General features: G+C 44.8%; 2 protein-coding genes and 1 long non-coding RNA gene across 4 annotated transcripts; 2 read left to right on the forward strand and 1 right to left on the reverse strand.

Annotated features, from left to right (window-relative positions):
• The first annotated feature begins 690 nt into the window (after positions 1-690).
• On the forward strand, positions 691-8,055 carry LOC119319279. The gene is made up of 3 exons (XR_005154422.1): positions 691-793; positions 7,714-7,717; positions 8,044-8,055. It is a non-coding gene; the product is annotated as an uncharacterized LOC119319279 (long non-coding RNA).
• A 7,766-nt stretch (positions 8,056-15,821) lies between these two features.
• On the forward strand, positions 15,822-18,233 carry LOC119317010 (very-long-chain 3-oxoacyl-CoA reductase 1-like). Its single transcript, XM_037591396.1, has 3 exons — positions 15,822-16,509; positions 16,982-17,051; positions 17,723-18,233. The coding sequence occupies exons 1-3, from the start codon at positions 15,860-15,862 to the stop codon at positions 17,978-17,980; spliced, it is 978 nt and encodes a 325-aa protein (XP_037447293.1). The 5' UTR covers positions 15,822-15,859; the 3' UTR covers positions 17,981-18,233.
• Positions 18,234-18,480: 247 nt separating this feature from the next.
• Positions 18,481-23,590, reverse strand: LOC119317011 (uncharacterized membrane protein At3g27390-like). 2 transcript variants are annotated; one of them, XM_037591397.1, is made up of 10 exons: positions 22,872-23,590; positions 21,886-21,994; positions 21,580-21,772; positions 21,132-21,268; positions 20,392-20,680; positions 20,174-20,280; positions 19,938-20,088; positions 19,421-19,619; positions 19,102-19,342; positions 18,481-19,019 (listed from the first exon to the last, which is right to left on the reverse strand). In XM_037591397.1, exons 1-10 carry the CDS (start codon positions 22,963-22,965, stop codon positions 18,770-18,772), a joined length of 1,770 nt encoding a protein of 589 aa, XP_037447294.1. In that variant the 5' UTR covers positions 22,966-23,590; the 3' UTR covers positions 18,481-18,769. The 2 variants fall into 2 exon arrangements, with proteins under 2 accessions (XP_037447294.1, XP_037447295.1); XM_037591398.1 differs by lacking the exon at positions 22,872-23,590 and having other exon boundaries at positions 21,580-21,776.
• Positions 23,591-23,904: the final 314 nt, after the last annotated feature.

Consider the following 23,904-nt stretch of genomic DNA (forward strand, 5'->3'; position numbering starts at 1 on the left):
CAAGAGGGGGGAGCAGCCAAAAAGTGCTCAAGGAACGAGTCACTGTCCTCTATTTGTAATGTTGAACTTGAAGTGGTGGTAGCTTTTAGTAATGTGGAACTTGTTATGTCGTTGAACTTGGAGTGGTGGTAGCTCTATGTTGAACTTGAAGTCATTGTATGTCTTAATTATGTTGAACTTGGAGTGGTGGTAGCTCTATGTTGAACTTGAAGTCATTGGTTGTCTTAGCAATGTTGAACTTGTTGTCTTAGCAATGTTGAACTTGTTGTCTTAGTAATGTTCAACTTGAAATACTGTCTTTGTTGAACTTAAAGATCCTTACTGCTTATTCTAGAAAATGTTGAACTGTGCCTAAAAATGACCCAGTTTGCAAGTTTACAAGTTACAGCCGGTGCAACACCTAGCCTGGAGGCGCCACATTCTACTGTGCAAGGCCTAGCACCAGGGCGTTGCATAGCTCAGTGTGGCGCCTCCAGGCTAGGCGCTGCAGCGGCTGTAACTTGCAAAATTTTGTTTGCTCTTTGTTTAGCTCTTTCCAGGCGTGCAATGCCTCCGTGCTAGGCGCTGCACTGTAGAATGTGACGCCTAGCTCTGAGGCGTTGCACGCCTGGGAAGAGCTAAACAGAGAGCAAACAAAAAGTTTGCAAGTTACAACCGATGCAGCGCCTAGCCTGGAGGCGCCACACTGACAACACATGTCATTTGGATACTTCTCTTCAACTCCAAAGTATTTTTATACAATACAAATAGTTGAAGTTAATTTTACGAAAGAAAAAAGGCGGATTATGGGAGAGTGTGACTTGAATTATTGATTTGGCCATGCAGATAAAGAATTGGATCTGCCACATTAGAATTCACAACCAAAGGTGTCTCCGCATCCAATCAACATGTAAGTCCCCTACCTAGGAAGGATAGGCTGGTTCACTTGAGGAGAATATCTTCTATGATCATACCGCAACCATGTCATCCATGAAAAGGCTCCATAAGATCCCATAGAGTAGAAATACACAGTGTGGCGCCTCCAGGCTAGGCGCTGCATCGGCTGTAACTTGCAAAGTTTTTGTTTGCTCTCTGTTTAGCTCTTCCCAGGCGTGCAACGCCTCAGAGCTAGGCGTCACATTCTACAGTGCAGCGCCTAGCACGGAGGCGTTGCACGCCTGGAAAGAGCTAAATAGAGAGCAAACAAAATTTTGCAAGTTACAGCCGCTGCAGCGCCTAGCCTGGAGGCGCCACACTGAGCTGTGCAACGCCCGGGAGCTAGGCGTTGCACTGCTTAGTGTGGCGCCTCCAGGCTAGGCACTGCATCAGCTGTAACTTGCAAAGTGTTTGCTCTCTATTTAGCTCATGCTAGGCGTGCAACGCCTCAGAGCTAGGCATCACATTCTACAGTGCAGCGCCTAGCTTAGAGGCATTGCACGCCTGGGAAGAGCTAAACAGAGAGCAAACAACTGTGAAGACAACATATGCACAAAGTACTTCACGACACATACTAGTTCATAACACATAGTACTTCAACTTGAGGAGTAGTTCATGTAACCAAATTTAGGAGGAAATACATAGTACTTCATGACACATAGTAGTTCACAACCAAATCGAGCAGGAGAGATAGTAGTTCATGACACATAGTAGTTCACAACCAAATCGAAGAGCATAGTTTAGAGGATAACACGATCATTGTCCACAAGCAAGTTGAAGATGACATAGCTCTATTGCGTAGAGCAAGTCCCCTTTCCCTTCTTCTTCTTCCTATTCCTCCTCCCTTTTCCTTATGAGGTGGTCCTCCTTAACCACCCTCTCCATGAATATCTGATTCTCCCTCTCTTTGTTTAGCTGCAATTGCCCAAAGCTTCATGGTTCCTTCTTCAAAATCCTTTTGACGCTTCTTTTGCGCCTCCTCACATTTCCTCACCAACGCTTGATCCCTAGCGCGCATTGCATTTGACGCTCTCTCTCTCTTTTGCCTTCCTCTTCTCCTTAAGCTCCTCTTCCTTCTTCTTCTTTAGCTTGGCTGCATCCTCCTCTCTAAGCTTCTTCACAGCCTTCTCCCACCATCATGCCATCTCATCTTCACCATCCTCCTTCATTGTTGGTTTGTTGGGTTGGGAAGCCGCCATACCTACAATGAGTGAAACATAATGGTTAGTAAAGATAATAAGAACAAATGGAAGCACATGTAAAACAAGAACATATGAAAAAGAAGAACATATGAAAAACAAGAACATATGAAACATTATAGTTACTGAGCAACATACGGAAATGGTCCATCGAGGTATCCAAACATTCCTCTATAACGACCTTGCCCTTGTCCATCACCACGGCCAAGTCCATCACCAAGGCCAAGACCATCACCATGGCCAAGACCATCACCACGGCCAACACCACCACCACGAGCTCTACCACCACCACGGCCTAGACCGCCACCATGAGCTCTACCACCACCACAGCCTCTTGTAAGTCCTAGTTGCCGACCTCTTTGTTGCCTATATCCTCTTTGTCTAACACTTGGTTGGCTTGGCACTTGTTGGCTACCACTTGGTTGGCTTGGCACTTGTTGGCTACCACTAGGTTGGCTACCACTTGGTTGGCTTGGCACTTGTTGGCTACCACTAGGTTGGCTCCCACTTGGTTGCCTTGGCACTTGTTGGCTACCACGTGGTTGCCTTCGCACTTGTTGGCTACCTCTTGGTTGGCTTGACACTTGTTGGCTACCACTTGGTTGGCCTCCTTGTGTAGCTCCTTGTTGGCTTGTGCTTGCATCATTTTTCTTAGACCTTTTCCTTGGTTTCGTACATTTTCTTTTGTTGTGGCCATGACCTTTGCACTCCCCACAACGGGAGCTCTCACGAGGCTCTTGGAATTGGTCGTTTCCTGCTTCGCGGCGGACACCATGGCCCCATCTGTCCATGTCGCCTCTAAGACGCGTTGTCTTACGTCTACCCCGTTTAACAACCTTCAACTCCGGATCCGGCCATAATTGAACTCCATGGTACTCCGACCATTGTGATTGGTCAAAGTATGGGTGAAAGCGGGGAGCCCATGTTTTCTTGACCGTCATGATTGAGAACTCCAACTCCCTCATGGTGCGTGGGTGATTGAGTCCACATTCCTAACGCGACCGGCGGTATACAAGTGTGAGCATGGGAGATGAAGCAACAATGGCCTCCCGCAAGAGCAATCACATTGTGTTAATGACACCTTGAAAGCCCGACCACCATGTTGCCGGCCATCGTTTGTGATTCCTCCTGGCTCTTTCACTTCGTACTTCCACTCTTCGTTGTCATATAATATAGCTTCTTCTGAGTCCGCCTTCCGTGATTGAAATTCTAACCATTCATCAACCTTGTGTGGGAACTTGTACTTGTACTTGCGCGGGTTCTCACCCGCTATCTGTGCATCCGTTTCCATCGAGTACTTTAGAAAGTACGCATTCATCTTGTCAAATGTGTATTGAACTATTGCCGTCACGGGTAATCCACGTGCACCTTTGAGCACCCTATTGAAGCATTTGTCCATATTGCTTGTCATTTGACCGTATCTCCGGTCATCTTCATCAAAAGCACGTGCCCAGTTTGCTCCGGTGTTGAATCTACCTATTGAGAAAGTCTTGACCCCCGGGATCAAGTTTTTTGCGTGCGAGCAATTTGTTCAACAAAGTGGCGAATCGCTTCTCCGAGAAAGCGAGACAACAATCTTGAAGATCATCAGCCAACTCCTTAAGGCCACATGCCCTATAGAAGTTTGAACAAAAGTGCCTCATGCACCATCGATGGTGCAACGGAGCATGCCCGGGAATGTCAATCTCCACCGCGTTAAGAATTCCTTGATGTCGATCCGATATGACAAAATTTCCCTTTGAGCGGGTAACACCTTCATCCTCAAAAGACGCAAAAACCACTCCCAGTTGTCATTGTTCTCCGCCTCAACCAAAGCAAATGCCAATGGCAACACCCGGTTATTGGCATCACTTGCTATCGCAACCAACAAGGTGCCCTTGTGTTGTCCGATCAAGAACGTGCCATCAATGGCGACGACCGGCCTACAGTGTTCGAAAGCCCTCACGCATTGCTCGAACGCCCAAAATGCACGGCCAAATACTCAGACTTTCCTTCCTTCATGATTCGTTGTTTGGTGCCCATGAGGCTCGACCACATGAACCATGCCCGGGTTTGTGGCGGCCATGGCTAACAACAACCTAGGGCTTCGGTTGTATGCTTCCTCCCAAGTACCATACAACATCTTAAATGCGGCTTACTTCGCCTTCCATGCCTTGTCGTACTTCACCTTGTAATGAAAGATGGCTTTCACAAGGTCAATGACATGTTGGACGCTCATTGTTGGAAGTGTGGATATTGAGTTCAAGAGCCTGTTGAAGGAAATATGCCCTAGAGGCAATAATAAAGTTATTATTTATTTCCTTATACCATGATAAATGTTTATTATTCATGCTAGAATTGTATTAAACGGAAACATAATACATGTGTGAATACATAGACAGACAGAGTGTCACTAGTATGCCTCTACTTGACTAGCTCGTTAATCAAAGATGGTTATGTTTCCTAACCATGGACAAAAAGTTGTTATTTGATTAACGGGATCACATCATTGGATGAATGATCTGATTGACATGACCCATACCATTAGCTTAGCACCCGATCGTTTAGTATGTTGCTATTGCTTTCTTCATGACTTATACATGTTCCTATGACTATGAGATTATGCAACTCCCGTTTGCCGGAGGAACGCTTTGTGTGCTACCAAACGTCACAACGTAACTGGGTGATTATAAAGGTGCTCTACAGGTGTCTCCAAAGGTACATGTTGGGTTGGCGTATTTCGAGATTAGGATTTGTCACTTCGATTGTCGGAGAGGTATCTCTGGGCCCTCTCGGTAATGCACATCACATAAGCCTTGCAAGCATTGCAACTAATGACTTAGTTGTGAGATAATGTATTACGGAACAAGTAAAGAGACTTGCCGGTAACGAGATTGAACTAGGTATTGAGATACCGACGATCGAATCTCGGGTAAGTAACATACTGATGACAAAGGGAACACCGTATGTTGTTATGCGGTCTGACCGATAAAGATCTTCATAGAATATGTGGGAGCCAATATGAGCATCCAGGTTCCGCTATTGGTTATTGACCGGAGACGTGTCTCGGTCATGTCTACATTGTTCTCGAACCCGTAGGGTCCGCACGCTTAAGGTTTCGATGACAGTTATATTATGAGTTTATGCATTTTGATGTACCGAAGTTTGTTCGGAGTCCCGGATGTGATCACGGACATGACGAGGAGTCTCGAAATGGTCGAGACATAAAGATTGATATATTGGAAGCCTATATTTGGATATCGGAAGTGTTCCGGGTGAAATCGGGATTTTACCGGAGTACTGGGAGGTTACCGGAACCCCCGGGAGGTATATGGGCCTTAGTGGGCTTTAGTGGAAGAGAGGAGAGGTGGCCAGGGCTGGGCCGCGCACCCCTCCCCCCTAGTCCGAATAGGACAAGGAGAGGGGGCCGGCGCCCCCTTCCTTCTCTCTCTCCTCTTTCCCCCCTCCCGAATCCTATTCCAACTAGGAAAGGGGGGGAATCCTACTCCCGGAGGGAGTAGGACTCCTCCTGGCGTGCCCTCTCCTGGCCGGCCGCACCCCCCCTTTGATCCTTTATATACGAAGGCAGAGGGCACCCCTAGACACACAAGTTGATCCACGTGATCATATTCTTAGCCGTGTACGGTGCCCCCTTCCACCATAGTCCTCGATAATATTGTAGCGGTGCTTAGGCGAAGCCCTGTGACGGTAGTACATCAAGATCGTCACCACGCCGTCGTGCTGACGGAACTCTTCCCCGACACTTTGCTGGATCGGAGTCCGGGGATCGTCATCGAGCTGAACGTGTGCTAGAACTCGGAGGTGTCGTAGTTTCGGTGCTTGATCGGTCGGGCCGTGAAGACGTACGACTACATCAACCACGTTGTGCTAACGCTTCCATTGTCGATCTACAAGGGTACGTAGATCACACTCTCCCCTCTCGTTGCTATGCATCACCATGATCTTGCGTGTGCGTAGGTATTTTTTTGAAATTACTACGTTCCCCAACAGTGGCATCCGAGACTAGGTTTTATATGTTGATGTTATATGCACAAGTAGAACACAAGTGAGTTGTGGGCGATATAAGTCATACTGCTTACCAGCATGTCATACTTTGGTTCGGCGGTATTGTTGGACCGACATTACGCGTACGCTTACGCGAGACCGGTTCTCCCGACGTGCTTTGCACAAAGGTGGATAGCGGGTGACAGTTTCTCCAACTTTAGTTGAACCGAGTGTGGCTACGCCTGGTCCTTGCAAAGGTTAAAACAGCACCAACTTGACAAACTATCGTTGTGGTTTTGATGCATAGGTAAGATTGGTTCTTGCTTAAGCCCGTAGCAGCCACGTAAAACTTGCAACAACAAAGTAGAGGACGTCTAACTTATTTTTGCAGGGCATGTTGTGATGTGATATGGTCAAGACATGATGCTAAATTTTATTGTATGAGATGATCATGTTTTGTAACCGAGTTATCGGCAACTGGCAGGAGCCATATGGTTGTCGCTTTATTGTATGCAATGCAATCGCGCTGTAATGCTTTACTTTATCACTAAGCGGTAGCGATAGTCGTGGAAGCATAAGATTGGCGAGACGACAACGATGCTACGATGGAGATCAAGGTGTCGCACCGGTGACGATGGTGATCACGACGGTGCTTCGAAGATGGAGATCACAAGCACAAGATGATGATGGCCATATCATATCACTTATATTGATTGCATGTGATGTTTATCTTTTATGCATCTTATCTTGCTTTGATTGACGGTAGCATTGTAAAATGATCTCTCACTAATTATCAAGAAGTGTTCTCCCTGAGTATGCACCGTTGCGAAAGTTCTTCGTGCTGAGACACCACGTGATGATCGGGTGTGATAGGCTCTACGTTCAAATACAACGGGTGCAAAACAGTTGCACACGCGGAATACTCAGGTTATACTTGACGAGCCAAGCATATACAGATATGGCCTCGGAACATGGAGACCGAAAGGTCGAGCGTGAATCATATAGTAGATATAATCAACATAGTGATGTTCACCAATGAAACTACTCCATCTCACGTGATGATCGGACATGGTTTAGTTGATTTGGATCACGTAATCACTTAGAGGATTAGAGGGATGTCTATCTAAGTGGGAGTTCTTTAAGTAATATGATTAAATTGAACCTAAATTTATCATGAACTTAGTACCTGATAGTATCTTGCTTATCTATGTTTGATTGTAGATAGATGGCCCGTGCTGTTGTTCCATTGAATTTTAATGCGTTCCTTGAGAAAGCAAAGTTGAAAGATGATGGTAGCAATTACACGGACTGGGTCCGTAACTTGAGGATTATCCTCATTGCTGCACAGAAGAATTACGTCATGGAAGCACCGCTGGGTGCCAGGCCTGCTGCTGGAGCAACACCAGATGTTATGAACGTCTGGCAGAGTAAAGCTGATGACTACTCGATAGTTCAGTGTGCCATGCTTTACGGCTTAGAATCGGGACTTCAACGATGTTTTGAACGTCATGGAGCATATGAGATGTTCCAGGAGTTGAAGTTAATATTTCAAGCAAATGCCCGGATTAAGAGATATGAAGTCTCCAATAAGTTCTATAGCTGCAAGATGGAGGAGAACAGTTCTGTTAGTGAGTATATACTCAAAATGTCTGGGTATAATAATCACTTGATTCAATTAGGAGTTAATCTTCCAGATGATTGCGTCATTGACAAAATTCTGCAATCACTGCCACCAAGCTACAAGAGCTTCGTGATGAACTATAATATGCAAGGGATGAATAAGACTATTCCCGATCTCTTCGCAATGTTGAAAGCTGCGGAGGTAGAAATCAAGAAGGAGCATCAAGTGTTGATGGTCAACAAGACCACTAGTTTCAAGAAAAAGGGCAAAGGAAAGAAGAAGGGGAACTTCAAAAAGAATAGCAAGCAAGTTGCTACTCAAGAGAAGAAACCCAAAACTGGACCTAAGCCTGAAACTGAGTGCTTCTACTGCAAGCAGACTGGTCACTGGAAGCGGAACTGCCTCAAGTATTTGGCGGATAAGAAGGATGGCAAGGTGAACAAAGGTATATGTGATATACATGTTATTGATGTGTACCTTACTAATGCTCGCAGTAGCACCTGGGTATTTGATACTGGTTCTGTTGCTAATATTTGCAACTCGAAACAGGGACTACGGATTAAGCGAAGATTGGCTAAGGACGAGGTGACGATGCGCGTGGGAAATGGTTCCAAAGTCGATGTGATCGCAGTCGGCACGCTACCTCTACATCTACCTTCGGGATTAATATTAGACCTAAATAATTGTTATTTGGTGCCAGCGTTAAGCATGAACATTATATCTGGATCTTGTTTAATGCGAGACGGTTATTCATTTAAATCAGAGAATAATGGTTGTTCTATTTACATGAGTAATATCTTTTATGGTCATGCACCCTTAAGGAGTGGTCTATTCTTATTAAATCTCGATAGTAGTGACACACATATTCATAGTGTTGAAACCAAAAGATGCAGAGTTGATAATGATAGTGCAACTTATTTGTGGCACTGCCGTTTGGGTCATATCGGTATAAAGCGCATGAAGAAACTCCATACTGATGGGCTTTTGGAACCACTTGATTATGAATCACTTGGTACTTGCGAACCGTGCCTTATGGGTAAGATGACAAAAACACCGTTCTCCGGTACTATGGAGAGAGCAACAGATTTGTTGGAAATCATACATACAGATGTATGTGGTCCGATGAATGTTGAGGCTCGTGGCGGATATCGTTATTTTCTCACCTTCACAGATGACTTAAGCAGATATGGGTATATCTACTTAATGAAACACAAGTCTGAAACGTTTGAAAAGTTCAAAGAATTTCAGAGTGAAGTTGAAAATCATCGTAACAAGAAAATAAAATTCCTACGATCTGATCGTGGGGGAGAATATTTGAGTTACGAGTTTGGTGTACATTTGGAACAATGTGGAATAGTTTCGCAACTCACGCCACCCGGAACACCACAGCGTAATGGTGTGTCCGAACGTCGTAATCGTACTTTACTAGATATGGTGCGATCTATGATGTCTCTTACTGATTTACCGCTATCGTTTTGGGGATACGCTCTAGAGACGGCCGCATTCACGTTAAATAGGGCACCATCAAAATCCGTTGAGACGATGCCTTATGAACTATGGTTTGGCAAGAAACCAAAGTTGTCGTTTCTGAAAGTTTGGGGCTGCGATGCTTATGTGAAAAAGCTTCAACCTGATAAGCTCGAACCCAAATCGGAGAAATGTGTCTTCATAGGATATCCAAAGGAAACTATTGGATACACCTTCTATCACAGATCCGAAGGCAAGACTTTTGTTGCTAAATTCGGAAACTTTCTGGAGAAGGAGTTTCTCTCGAAAGAAGTGAGTGGGAGGAAAGTAGAACTTGATGAGGTAACTGTACCTACTCCCTTATTGGAAAGTAGTACATCACAGAAACCTGTTTCTGTGACACCTACACCAATTAGTGAGGAAGCTAATGATAATGATCATGAAACTTTAGAACAAGATACTACTGAACCTCGTAGATCAACCAGAGTGAGATCCGCGCCAGAGTGGTACGGTAATCCTGTTCTGGAAGTCATGCTACTAGATCATGATGAACCTACGAACTATGAAGAAGCGATGGTGAGCCCAGATTCCGCAAAATGGCTTGAAGACATGAAATCTGAGATAGGATCCATGTATGAGAACAAAGTATGGACTTTGGTTGACTTGCCCAATGATCGGCAAGCAATTGAGAATAAATGGATCTTCAAGAAGAAGACTGACGCTGACGGTAATATTACTGTCTACAAAGCTTGACTTGTCGTAAAAGGTTTTCGACAAGTTCAAGGGATTGACTACGATGAGACCTTCTCACCCGTAGCGATGCTTAAGTCTGTCTGAATCATGTTAGCAATTGCCGCATTTTATGATTATGAAATTTGGCAGATGGATGTCAAAACTGCATTCCTGAATGGATTTCTGGAAGAAGAGTTGTATATGATGCAACCAGAAGGTTTTGTCGATCCAAAGGGAGCTAACAAAGTGTGCAAGCTCCAGCGATCCATTTATGGACTGGTGCAAGCCTCTCGGAGTTGGAATAAACGTTTTGATAGTGTGATCAAAGTATTTGGTTTTATACAGACTTTTGGAGAAGTCTGTATTTACAAGAAAGTGAGTGGGAGCTCTGTAGCATTTCTGATATTATATGTGGATGACATATTACTAATTGGAAATGATATAGAATTTCTGAATATCATAAAGGGATACTTGAATAAGAGTTTTTCAATGAAAGACCTCGGTGAAGCTGCTTACATATTGGGCATTAAGATCAATAGAGATAGATCAAGACGCTTAATTGGACTTTCACAAAGCACATACCTTGACAAAGTTTTGAAGAAGTTCAAAATGGATCAAGCAAAGAAAGGGTTCTTGCCTGTGTTACAAGGTGTGAAATTGAGTAAGACTCAATGTCCGACCACTGCAGAAGATAGAGAGAAAATGAAAGATGTTCCCTATGCTTCAGCCATAGGCTCTATCATGTATGCAATGCTGTGTACCAGACCTGATGTGTGCCTTGCTATAAGTCTAGCAGGGAGGTACCAAAGTAATCTAGGAGTGGATCACTGGACAGCGGTCAAGAACATCCTGAAGTACCTAAAAAGGACTAAGGATATGTTTCTCGTATATGGAGGTGACAAAGAGCTCATTGTAAACGGTTACGTTGATGCAAGCTTTGACACTGATCCATACGATTCTAAATCGCAAACCGGATACGTGTTTACATTAAACGGTGGAGCTATCAGTTGGTGCAGTTCTAAACAAAGCGTCGTGGCGGGATCTACATGTGACGCGGAGTACATAGCTGCTTCGGAAGCAGCAAATGAAGGAGTCTGGATGAAGGAGTTCATATCCGATCTAGGTGTCATACCTAGTGCATCGGGTCCAATGAAAATCTTTTGTGACAATACTGATGCAATTGCCTTGGCAAAGGAATCCAGATTTCACAAGAGAACCAAGCACATCAAGAGACGCTTCAATTCCATCCGAGATCAAGTCCAAGTGGGAGACATAGAGATTTGCAAGATACATACGGATCTGAATGTAGCAGACCCGTTGACTAAGCCTCTTCCACGAGCAAAACATGATCAGCACCAAGGCTCCATGGGTGTTAGAATCATTACTATGTAATCTAGATTATTGACTCTAGTGCAAGTGGGAGACTGAAGGAAATATGCCCTAGAGGCAATAATAAAGTTATTATTTATTTCCTTATATCATGATAAATGTTTATTATTCATGCTAGAATTGTATTAAACGGAAACATAATACATGTGTGAATACATAGACAAACAGAGTGTCACTAGTATGCCTCTACTTGACTAGCTCGTTAATCAAAGATGGTTATGTTTCCTAACCATGGACAAAGAGTTGTTATTTGATTAACGGGATCACATCATTGGATGAATGATCTGATTGACATGACCCATACCATTAGCTTAGCACCCGATCGTTTAGTATGTTGCTATTGCTTTCTTCATGACTTATACATGTTCCTATGACTATGAGATTATGCAACTCCCGTTTGCCGGAGGAACGCTTTGTGTGCTACCAAACGTCACAACGTAACTAGGTGATTATAAAGGTGCTCTACAGGTGTCTCTAAAGGTACATGTTGGGTTGGCGTATTTCGAGATTAGGATTTGTCACTCCGATTGTCGGAGAGGTATCTCTGGGCCCTCTCGGTAATGCACATCACATAAGCCTTGCAAGCATTGCAACTAATGAATTAGTTGTGAGGTGATGTATTACGGAACGAGTAAAGAGACTTGCCGGTAACGAGATTGAACTAGGTATTGAGATACCGACGATCGAATCTCGGGTAAGTAACATACCGATGACAAAGGGAACAATGTATGTTGTTATGCGGTCTGACCGATAAAGATCTTCGTAGAATATGTGGGATCCAATATGAGCATCCAGGTTCCGCTATTGGTTATTGACCGGAGACGTGTCTCGGTCATGTCTACATTGTTCTCGAACCCGTAGGGTCCGCACGCTTAAGGTTTCGATGACAGTTATATTATGAGTTTATGCATTTTGATGTACCGAAGTTTGTTCGGAGTCCCGTATGTGATCACGGACATGACGAGGAGTCTCAAAATGGTCGAGACATAAAGATTGATATATTGGAAGCCTATATTTGGATATCAGAAGTGTTCCGGGTGAAATCGGGATTTTACCGGAGTACCGGGAGGTTACCGGAACCCCCCGGGAGGTATATGGGCCTTAGTGGGCTTTAGTGGAAGAGAGGAGAGGTGGCTAGGGCTGGGCCGCGCGCCCCTCCCCCCTAGTCCGAATAGGACAAGGAGAGGGGGCCGGCGCCCCCCTTCCTTCTTTCTCTCCTCTTTCCCCCCTCCCGAATCCTATTCCAACTAGGAAAGGGGGGAATCCTACTCCCGGAGGGAGTAGGACTCCTCCTGGCGCGCCCTCTCCTGGCCGGCCGCACCCCCCCTTTGATCCTTTATATACGAAGGCAGAGGGCACCCCTAGACACACAAGTTGATCCACGTGATCATATTCTTAGCCGTGTACGGTGCCCCCTTCCACCATAGTCCTCGATAATATTGTAGCGGTGCTTAGGCGAAGCCCTGCGACAGTAGTACATCAAGATCGTCACCACGCCGTCATGCTGACGGAACTCTTCCCCGACACTTTGCTGGATCGGAGTCCGGGGATCGTCATCGAGCTAAGCGTGTGCTAGAACTCGGAGGTGCCGTAGTTTCGGTGCTTGATCGGTCGGGCCGTGAAGACGTACGACTACATCAACCACGTTGTGCTAACACTTCCGTTGTCGATCTACAAGGGTACATAGATCACACTCTCCCCTCTCGTTGCTATGCATCACCATGATCTTGCGTGTGCGTAGGAAATTTTATGAAATTACTACGTTCCCCAACACCTGTAAGCGATGAACTCGGACGTGAGTTGTCTGTGGTCTTGGGACACAATCTTGCCATCCATCCTTTTGCCTCGGCACATGTGAGTTGGCACACAACTCACTACGTGCCAAGTGGGACCTCCTTTCCATGGTCTTGCACGCACAATTCACGGACATATTTCATCTTCACATGCACATGCAACCGTGTAGCGCACATTGACGTCCGAGTGCACCACCTTGTGTGGACGATAATGCGTAACCGAGTAGTTGTCGAGCCACATCTTCAATTCCAAGAAGGTTTCGAACTTAGACCCTTTAGCAATCCGGTTCTTGTCATCTCCCAAATCACGGTGAGACCTTGGCCTAACCCCAAGAGATATAGATTTGCCACCATCCACAACGGCTTCATCCGTGAGACTAACATCCTTGAACAATGGTGTCTTGTGATCCCGACCGAATACCTTCTCGAAAGCTTCGGCCTCCTTCACCGTGAACCCCTCCTCATCAACTTGTTCATCGGGACCTTCGTCATCCAAATCCGATGCATATGCATGGGAAAAAGGGACGAAATGGTCCATTGTCTCTTGCAAATGATATTTGTCGAGATCACCCACATTTTTGTCATGGAGATCAACTTCATTGTCATCGTCCGCATACTCATCATTGTCCTCTTGCAAAGCTTCATCTTGGTTGTTTGTAAACGGGCTCAATGTTGGCCTCACTTCTTGGGTCAAAAGAGATTCAACAATTTCATCTCGCTTCAAGGGTGGGGGCTACTAGCAACCAAAGGGGAGGGTTTCCGATTCAAGTCCAAATGCAAACTTGAATCAACCTTCTTCGTTGCAAATAACTCAAGAGCCTTGTCAAGTGATTGGGCCACCGTTTCCTTGTATGCAACCCAACGTTGCTCCGAGTTGACACACATTGTCTTTCAACAGATGTGCATTCCAAAACCTACATTATGCCTTCCCTCCAACTCAATGATATCACTAGGTTCCATTCAATTCAAATCTTTCCTCACTTGTTGCAAGAGCTCCGCATAGCTAGGACTACTATCAAACACCATGTCAAGCTCATCCGGGTCCGGTTCAATATTGCCTTTCAAGAAGGCGTCTTTGTCCCCATGATGAACAAACACACATGTTCTTTCCATCCCTATAAGCATTCAAACAACACAACGTAACATTGCTTCCATGAGTACTAATTTACGAATTAACACGGAATACAAACCCTAAAATATATATCAAACAACAACCCTAACCCTAACCATAACCATAACCCTAGCCCTAAACCTAACCCTAGCACCAACATAAGAACACCCCTAAGAATAACCCTAACATACTAACAAAGCCTAATCATAGGAAATTAGCAAACAAAGATCTCACATCTCCATGTAAATCTCTAGATCCAAACAAAACTAAGGTTTTCCCAAACTAGCAACAAATGAGCAATTTGATAACATTACTTGGATCAAAACAAGGGGATCGAAGAAGATTACCTTGAGGGAGGGTTTGACTTCGAAATCCACGGACAAATTCTTCAAATTTGCAAGATTTGGGAGAGAATTTGAGAGGGGGAGAGAGTGAGAGAGGGGGCAAAGCACGGGTTGGGGTGTGTGGGGTGGGGGAGTGGGGGAGGGGGGCCCAGCCAAGCGGCTGGATAAGTCACAGTGTAGCACCCGAGCGCTAGGCGCTGCACATTAAGGCGTTGTTTGGATAGGTGATATATACAGAACCCGTACTCTAAAAACTAGGAAAACGGTTGAGCCGAACAAAACCTCGTTTGGTTACTAAAATGAATCCATGTATATAGGGAACTAGGAACTGTACAACCCAGGATTTCGGGTTTATAGAAAAATGAGTATTATCCATTTTTTCACAAACGCGATTGCTACATGCGTGAGCGCAACAATTTTTTTCTTCACCCGCTCGTTTCTCAACAACTTTGTTGGCGTTTTGTGTTTTGCTGCGGGAGATCCACTCATCGAGAGAATAGGAACGGGCTTATCCAAACAAGGAAGTGTACATACCAGATTTTACACTCTCTCAACCCAAACGTGACTTTCTATATACTGGTTATTTCTAAAATCGCAACTAAAACTGATTCGGCTAAAATCCAGCTGAAAACTTGTTTTCTATATACCAATCGCTAATCCTCCTTATCCAAACAACGCCTAAACGTGTGGCGCCTAGCTCCTAGGCGCTGCACTGCTGGGTGCGGGCCCAGGAGTTGCCACGGTGGACTAGCGTGTAACGCCCTAGAGGTAGGCGCTGCACCGTTGGGTGTGGCGCCTGCGTGGCGAGCGCTACACAAAAATGTCATTGACGTGAAATAGTTTCACGAGCAGTTCATTCTGTGAATTGATTTCGTCCCGAGGTCAAAATTGTCAAATTTGCCGTAGTGAGAGTCACTTTCTATTCTTTGATGAACCCCACTAGTAGTAGCTTGCATTTGAAAGAAAAAATCAACACATATGCCTCAAATTACTTTTTGCTATGAGACATCTGTATCCATATGCCATCATTGTACATGCCCTTAGAACTGGGGTTCGAGTCCAACTAAAAAAAGAGAAAACAACTCAAAAAAAAGAGAAAAAGAAGAAGAAGAAGCAGTGGGGTCTGAGACTGACACGACGCGCAACCGTCTTTTTTATGGCTGAGTCGAGCGTTGGACTGGTGCACCGGCTCCACCAACCCCATCAAAGATCCAGCCCACCCGATCCGACCCGCGCCGCTCCGCTATAACTCGCCGCTCCCCACCGCGGATCGAGCGAACGCTCAAGCCAACCCAGCAAGCACCATGGCCGGCACGTGCGCCCACGTCGAATTCCTCCGCGCGCAGCCGGCGTGGGCGCTGGCCCTCGCGGCCGTCGGCCTCCTCGTCGCCGCCCGCGCCGCCCTGCGCCTCGCCCTCTGGGTCTACGCCGCCTTCCTCCGCCCCGGCAAGCCCCTGCGCCGCCGCTACGGGCCCTGGGCCGTCGTCACCGGCGCCACCGACGGCATCGGCCGCGCCATCGCCTTCCGCCTTGCCGCCTCCGGCCTCGGCCTCGTGCTCGTCGGCCGCAACCCGGACAAGCTCGCCGCCGTCTCCGAGGAGATCAGGGGCAAGTACCCCAAGACCGAGGTCCGCACCTTCGTGCTCGACTTCGCTTCCGAGGGGCTCGCCGCTGGGGTGGAGGCGCTCAAGGACTCCATCCGGGGCCTCGACGTCGGCGTGCTCGTCAACAACGCCGGGGTCTCGTACCCGTACGCCCGCTACTTCCATGAGGTGGACGAGGAGCTCATGCGGAGCCTCATCCGGGTCAACGTCGAGGGGGTAACGCGGGTCACCCACGCCGTGCTCCCGGGTATGGTCGACAGGAAGCGTGGCGCAATCGTCAACATCGGCTCCGGTGCTGCCTCTGTTGTGCCGTCCGATCCACTCTACTCCGTCTACGCCGCCACGAAAGCGTGAGTACTAACCTTCTTCTTCTTCTTCTCGATCGAAATTACTACTGTACTTAATTTGCTCTGCGCGTACTACATACTATGGCATGCCATGTTAAATGTTCGTGCTCACAGATGGTGGTAGCGGAAGCAACCCCTGCGAACAGAGGGCACTACTTTCTTGCCTACCTGTACTTGATTTAGAAATTTTAGATGTTTGTTAGGATCCGGAAGGAGCTATGCTAGGAAGAATTGGGATAGGGAATCGAACAAGCACTTTCGGTGTGACTTGTTAGCTCGCGTGTCATACTCATGCCAGATTCTGGTGCTAGTCTTGGATTTAGATGTGTAACAAACTGTTAGGATAGTTTGCTTGATGTATGTCTTCAGTTCAGACCCTGTCCAGATCGGTTACTAAAATATTTTAGTGAATTGTCATTCACAAATTATGACTACATTGACAGCAGAGAGAATACTAATTTGTTTTTGTTTTCAGGTACGTTGACCAGTTCTCAAGATGCCTCTATGTTGAGTACAAGGGCAAGGGCATTGATGTGCAATGCCAGGTAACAACTAGTCTCTCGTTCTTTTATCTTTCTGTTATCTGCTTTCTTTAACTCAGTTGTTGTCCTTTTGTGGTTAATAACTGTTTGTTATAAAATGAAAGTAGCTGGGTTGTCTAATTTAGCTAATTTATATGTCTGGACAACTGAAATTTCAACTGAAACAACAAAACACATCACCTTTGGTGAATGTAAATAGTATATATTTTGTGATACAATCAATCGAATGCGACAAGCAGGTTCTGAATTTGTTCTAATAAGGATATGTTCTGACTTCTGCATTACTTATAGATCAGACTAGATAACAAACAAGGCTTTGCGAGAAAAATTACCATGTCTCATCTTCAACTGAACTAATGAAGCATGTATTTCTATCTTATCATGCTATACCTACCTTTTGCTGCTGCTTATTGATCATCTGAGAATTCAGTCCCTAAGTGCTCCGTCCTTGCTCAAGGAGATATGTTGATAGATTATTTATGCAATGAGAAATGAGTTAAATACCAGTATCATGATGATGTTAGCACGTGATTCATATTTGTAGTCCCTTGGAGGATCCTTGAAAGTCTACCGAGAACTACTCATTTGAATTGTTTCGCCCTCTCTGTTGTTTTAGGATGTTGTTTTTTTATACGAATTGCTGAGCTCTAACTTAACTCCTGCGATCTGTTCAGGTGCCCTTGTACGTGGCGACAAAGATGGCATCAATCAGGAGGTCTTCCTTCCTTGTGCCATCCGCGGACACCTATGCTCGTGCTGCTATTCGCCACATTGGCTATGAGCCGAGGTGCACACCGTACTGGCCACACTCTGTTCTGTGGTTCTTGATCTCCCTTCTCCCAGAGTCACTTGTGGATAGTACACGCCTCAGCATGTGCATCAAGATCCGCAAGAAGGGGCAGGCTAAGGATGCCAAGAAGAAAGCGCAGTGATGATTCCGCTGCTAGTTCATTGTTGAGATCTGCCATGTTTCTTCATTATGTGTAATGGACTAGTACTTGTAGCTCTGTTGTCGGCATTTCAGTATCATTACCTTCCCATCACACTAGGTTGAGACTGTTGTTGTTCGTTCCACGGTTACGAAAGCACAAGCCTGTAATACTTTATCTCCAAATGAATGTAACGCCAGCTGCACTAAAGGTGAAAATGAAACTAACTAAATTTTTTGCTGGCTTCCTATGATTATTTTGCATCTTTGTCTAGCTGCTTGTTTTTTGCAATTATAATGTTCTTCTAGAATGGTGTTCCTTCCTTTAGCTGCAAATATAATTTGTAGAACATTGCTATGCAACCTAGGCTTTGAGCCAGCTGGACTTCATATCTTCAATTCTCTGTTCATATTTAGTCAAGACTCATTAGTGCAACAATCATGAAGAAAAAAAAACAACTACTGGATATTCGTGTTTGTAATTTATTTAGTGCAACATTCATGTGAAGGCACCAAAATAACACAAACTCGAATGAATGATCCTCAAATTTGGACTCATCCTATTTTCAGTGTAACACCATTTTGGTGGATAAAAGCTAATAAAATCCACATAAATCGACATTTTTGAGATAAAAAAACGAGGCGAACTTTGCTTTCTAAAACATGGAGCTTTGCAAGTTTGCAATATATAACCCATACACTAGAGTCAGCTCTCTGCACAAAGTTAGTGAAAATCAACTCAGGAAACACATATGGACAATGGCGATCTTCTCTTCACCGCTTTTTTGAAATATTACGCAGCACCAGCGTCGTTTGTGAGCTGCGCCTCTTGATCACCTCCTCGGATGCTTGCCGTCTTCCCCATCGATCTCTGGCTAAGCATTCGAACAAGACCGCTTCTGAGCTTCTGAAACTGTGATCCACTGACAGATCGGCTGCCGCCCATTGCCCTCTCCAGCTCCTCAGAAAGTGCTTTCACTAGGTCGTCGAAACGGCGCTTGAATGTCGGGTATCTTGATATCGACTTTGTGATCCCTTGCAATCTAGCACAAGATCGAAATAATTACAAAACAAAAATTGGTGCATTTCCCTTTTGCAAATGGGGAGAGTGGTGGGCAGAAGTACCTCCGAGCAAATGCATCTATTTCTGCTTGTTTTCGCTCATTCAGGGATGACAAATGCGGAAGAGTCGCCTTGAGGCGCTTCGGGTCGCTGATCAACAGTACGCGTTTCTGAAGGTACGCCTCCTCCTCTTCTGTAAAATTCTCGGCTTTGATTTGATCTTTGATGACCATCAGAGGGTCAAAGAACCAATCAAATAGTGTATTCTTAGGCCTGTTGTCAGATGTTATTTCACAGCCATCTCCTGCAAATTGCACAGGGCAAGTCAAGCTAAGCCATAACGACACCTCTTGAATGGAGAAGAAGACCTATTTTTACTCACTGAGAATCAGGCCATCGGAATCAGCCTTTGCAGATCGTAGGAGTGCATTGAGAATAACATATGCTGGCAAACCCACATTAAGCACTCCGCTGCCGCCTTTGCCTGACTTTGTTTCTTCGATATCTTTCGGTGTTATCACTCCTTCAGCGACCAGAGCCTCGCCACGGTGGTGACACTCTTCGAATAGGTGATCTAGCAACTATACAACATTATAAATTATTAAACTGCACAAATTTAAGCCAATTGAATTGTAGCCTGCCTTGCAAAGTAAATTCGAAATGGCAAGATTAATTAGCACAATGTAACCTTTCAAAGTCTAAAACAGGCGCCATTCCCAGCATATAAGAATACATGGAAGGTACTCCCTCCGTTCGGAATTACTTGTCTCGGAAATGGATGTATCTAGAACTAAAATACGTCTAGATACAGAGTATATATCAACCAAACGGCAGCAACAAAATAAAATTGTGCAGTGAACACAGAGTAAAAAAATCTCTCGAAGCCAGGAAAAATTCACCTTAAATGGATTGAACTCATCAAAGCTACTCTTAAATGATGTAACCCGTGCTGGAGCTTTCTTTCCATCTTGCTTATCCCTGAATGAGGCGGGCCTTGACAGCGGGCCACGGGTACTTTCCACGGAAGCTTCATTCTTCTGGTATACAAACCTAGGCATGATTTTCGTGTTAACTCGGTTTATTCAGAAGGGACAACGCAAGGAGAATAATGCAATATGAAATACATCATTTGTACCTAGGAAAGCAAGATCCTGGTGCCATGTCAAGTACATCATTTGTATACTCATCAAAGATGGATACTGATGATATTGCATAAGATAGTCCCATGAAAAGCGAGGATTCCTGGCACATCAGCAAGATTGTAGGAGTAAGCTCCGTGGCTTCACCTTTGATACGTCAGTGCAGCTAATGCTTGACGTTGGAAGTAAAAATATTTTTGTTTCCTGTTTATACCTGATAAACCACAATGGCAGCATATGCGCCTAGAGGAACACTGGAGATCATGGAGGCTAGGAAGGCTCCTAAAACAGCAAATGGCCAGAGAAGAATAGCCAGACCAGCGAATGGCACACACGCTGTCTCAAGGAAAGGTCCTTCTCTGCCAACTAGATCTTCAATCAGTCGCTTCCATCCTTTAAAAAGCATCACAGGGAACTTGTACAAGGCAATTGCTGTGAACATTATCCCATCCATTAAGAGTCCACATGCGGCAGCGAGTACTGCGCCAGGAATATCAAGCACTCTGGGAAAATGCAGAGTTAACTGTTTGAATTTGTTCAACAAAATTCTTCGAGAAAAAAAGATACATAGGGTATTCAAATATAGCATGGTGGAATTTCATTTGACATGGCAAACTTCACATAGAAATTATTCTTTACTTCACCGCAATCCTGAAATGTTTGTCCATAGCAAAAACAAATGCACCATATAACAAAAGAACATAATAATAATTACAGTGACACATATAATGATATTAGCAATTAGCATCCCTATATGAAGGTTCCATGATTCCACGCTTACAATTACATATTTAATAATACAATTGCATATTTAATAATACAATTGCACTACTCAAGTTAGTCCTAGGAACTCATGGAGTTTGTCCAAATATCAGATGGAAAAGCTAGCACAGAGAAATTTGCAGCCTTCTTGGATAGAAGAGAAATAGCTAAAAATAAAAGAAGCAAGCAAACCTTATTTCAAATGGTTTTCCACCAGGAGGTTCGTGGAACCGTAGATCATCCATATATGCAAGATATGAATGGAATAGCATGTCTTTCAGGTCCCTGACTACTGTACAGCCTCCTGTGATAGTGCTCCATGTTCCATCCTGCATTTCAATTTAGCTACTCATGTAAAACAAGCACTCCCTTGTTTTTTATGTAGGGAATATTTGACCGGCCAATTTTTTAATTTGAGCGTGAATTTCTTGTACAGTATTTTGTTAATAGATACAAAATTACAAACATAATAAATTGATTTTGAACAATAATCCAACAGTACTAATTTTCTGTAACATAATCCACATATTATTGGATTTATTGTTGGCCCCAACATGGATTTTGACAATTGAAAATTTGAGAGGTGCTTAAACAGCATAATTTCAAAGTAGCACCATAAAAAGTAAAATCATGAACGTACCACAAAGCAATGAACGAGTGGCCTTTTTTTTCCTTCACCGAGTGCATCAAATGTGGCCATTACTGGTGCTAGAAAGCCGTATGCTAACCCAGCAAGTACGCTTCCAACGATGCCAACTATCAGCCACAAGACTAAAATCCCAGATACAGAAATAAGAAGCAGCAGCTTCACAACAGGTCCCACCAGCTTGGTTCTGCCTTCATGAAAAAGGGGATCAGTGGTCAGCAACTCAGCACATCTATCTACATAGATCCATTGCATGATATTTTCTTTTCAGATAGATTTGTACAAAACTGTGAACGCTACCTTATGATGCAGTAGTACGTCCAAATCACATGCATAGGCCATAACCCCAGGACGAGTGCAGAAATACCGATCGCTATAATAAGCCAGGCCCATGGGCCAAACAGAACACCTGGATAGGCAAAAGCAACAAGAACACAGGATTAGCAAATCAGACTATGAAACAACACATGTGTAGCAAAATGGCAACTTTGATTTCTGGAAGTAACAAATTTCGATCACCCTTGCGTTCATTTACTTCCAATACCACAGTTACATATCTTTCCTTTGATATGACTTGAATTGTCAGTTGCAATGACCAGTAGCAACCCGTTATATTGCACATACAAAAGTTGAAGCAGGGAAAATGGCTTAAAGTCCAAAGTGCACATGATCATTTTCAGAAACAAGAAAGAAAACTCATTATCGTATATTACCTCCGTTCCGAATTACTTGTCTAGATACATTCATTGTAAACAAATCTAAGACAAGTAATTCGGGGCGGAGGGAGTACTACAGAAGACCTGTGAATCTGGCCAGCTGATGTTTCATTTCAGGAAACATGCCTACAGCCAGCTAATATGAACTCTATTGGTTCCATCACTATTGAAGCCAAAAGTACCACATAGGGTCGTTACTATATATGGAATATGTACAACAAGTATTCACTTCTAGATTCCATAATGAGAATTTGTGGAATGCTCCAAGAAAGTAAAAGAACAAAGCCTCTTCATACAAGATAACAGGGTGATCAACACAACACAAGCAAAGCAACCACAAGATGGAATGAAGCCCAAATACTTGAGACAAATAACTCTTTAATTTATCATTCTGCATTCTAAAACAAATAAATGTATCAAACATAGACAAGCAGGTACTGATGTGTAAAATTGCCATCCTATGGTCATATGAGAAAATAACATGTGATGCAATTCCAATCCATAGTACTTTCTTAGGCCAGCAAAGAGAAGCGAAGTGAAGTAATAGACAGGAGCAGGCGTTGTGGTCACCTTTGATGATCCCCAGGAGAAGAAGGCCACAGAAGAAGGGCAAGAACTTGAAGCAGCTCCAGACAGAGGCCCGGAACCCAGCCGATGGCTCCATGACAAGCTCGGTCAACTCGAGACTCTGCTAATTCCCCTTGTATTCCCTTCAAGAGCAATCAACGCTATCCAACCGCACGAACTTGGCAAGACGGCAACAGAAGAATGAGAAAACTAAACTGAGCTTGCTTCCAGGAAGAATTTCCAAGAACCGTTAGCACTTAGCAATCAATCCCAAGGCCGAAGAACCGGCAAGATATGCAGAAGAAAGCGGGCTGTGCTGACTGCTATGGGTGGTTGGGGTTCGGCAAGAGCAGGCGGCGGCCTGGGGATTGGCGGTGGGTACGGGCGGTTAACTAAGTAAACAAGAATCAGCGCCAAAGGGGAAGCGAGAAAACTAGCAATAAATCGAGAAAAAAGTGGAACTGGCTTCGCAGCCGCAGCCGCAGCCGCCCTGTGCTGTCACTGCTGTTTTGGCTGTGCCCTGAGAGAGAGAGAATCTGATGCTAAGCCACTGGCAGGGAGGGAGGCAACTGGAGCAGAGCAGAGGTTGCTTGCTCTTGGGGCTGCGCGATTCAGATTGTTAGTTTAATACGGAGATTTGGAAAAGGAAAGGAGCCCAGATGGTTTGCTGGTGGGGTGCAGGTTGCAAGGGGGGAGGAAGACGAAAGGGACGGGACAACGAATGGTCACACAGATTCGTGCGTAGCTGTGGCTGCTAAGGGCCAGTTCTTTTGCAGCTTATTTCAGCTTATTGTGAAAATAAGCCAAAAGCCCAAAAAAACTCATTTTAGGGATGGAGCTTAACTTATTTCCCCAGCCCTTCCCTTCACAATGGAAAAAAGCTGGGGGTATGGCAGCTTCCCGCAGCTTCTCGCGGCAATCACTTAAAAAACGAAACGGTATATTCCTTTGCCCTCGCACTTGAACACAATTACGCAGGAAATGCCACCGCGCCCCTCCAGTGTACCAGCCCCGAAGAAAAATTGCTCGCAACGCC

This window comes from Triticum dicoccoides, chromosome 6A, assembly GCF_002162155.2.
Source record: "Triticum dicoccoides isolate Atlit2015 ecotype Zavitan chromosome 6A, WEW_v2.0, whole genome shotgun sequence".
NCBI lineage: Eukaryota > Viridiplantae > Streptophyta > Magnoliopsida > Poales > Poaceae > Triticum > Triticum dicoccoides.

Coding starts and splice junctions, on each gene's coding strand:
- LOC119317010 (XM_037591396.1), top strand. CDS start 15,860: ATGGCCGGCACGTGCGCCCACGTCGAATTCCTCCGCGCGCAGCCGGCG. Junction 16,510..16,981: donor GTCTACGCCGCCACGAAAGC/GTGAGTACTAAC, acceptor TTTTGTTTTCAG/GTACGTTGACCAGTTCTCAA. Junction 17,052..17,722: donor GCATTGATGTGCAATGCCAG/GTAACAACTAGT, acceptor CGATCTGTTCAG/GTGCCCTTGTACGTGGCGAC.
- LOC119317011 (XM_037591397.1), bottom strand. CDS start 22,965: ATGGAGCCATCGGCTGGGTTCCGGGCCTCTGTCTGGAGCTGCTTCAAG. Junction 21,773..21,885: donor ACGTACTACTGCATCATAAG/GTAGCGTTCACA, acceptor TCATGAAGGCAG/AACCAAGCTGGTGGGACCTG. Junction 20,681..21,131: donor GGAAAACCATTTGAAATAAG/GTTTGCTTGCTT, acceptor GCATTTTCCCAG/AGTGCTTGATATTCCTGGCG.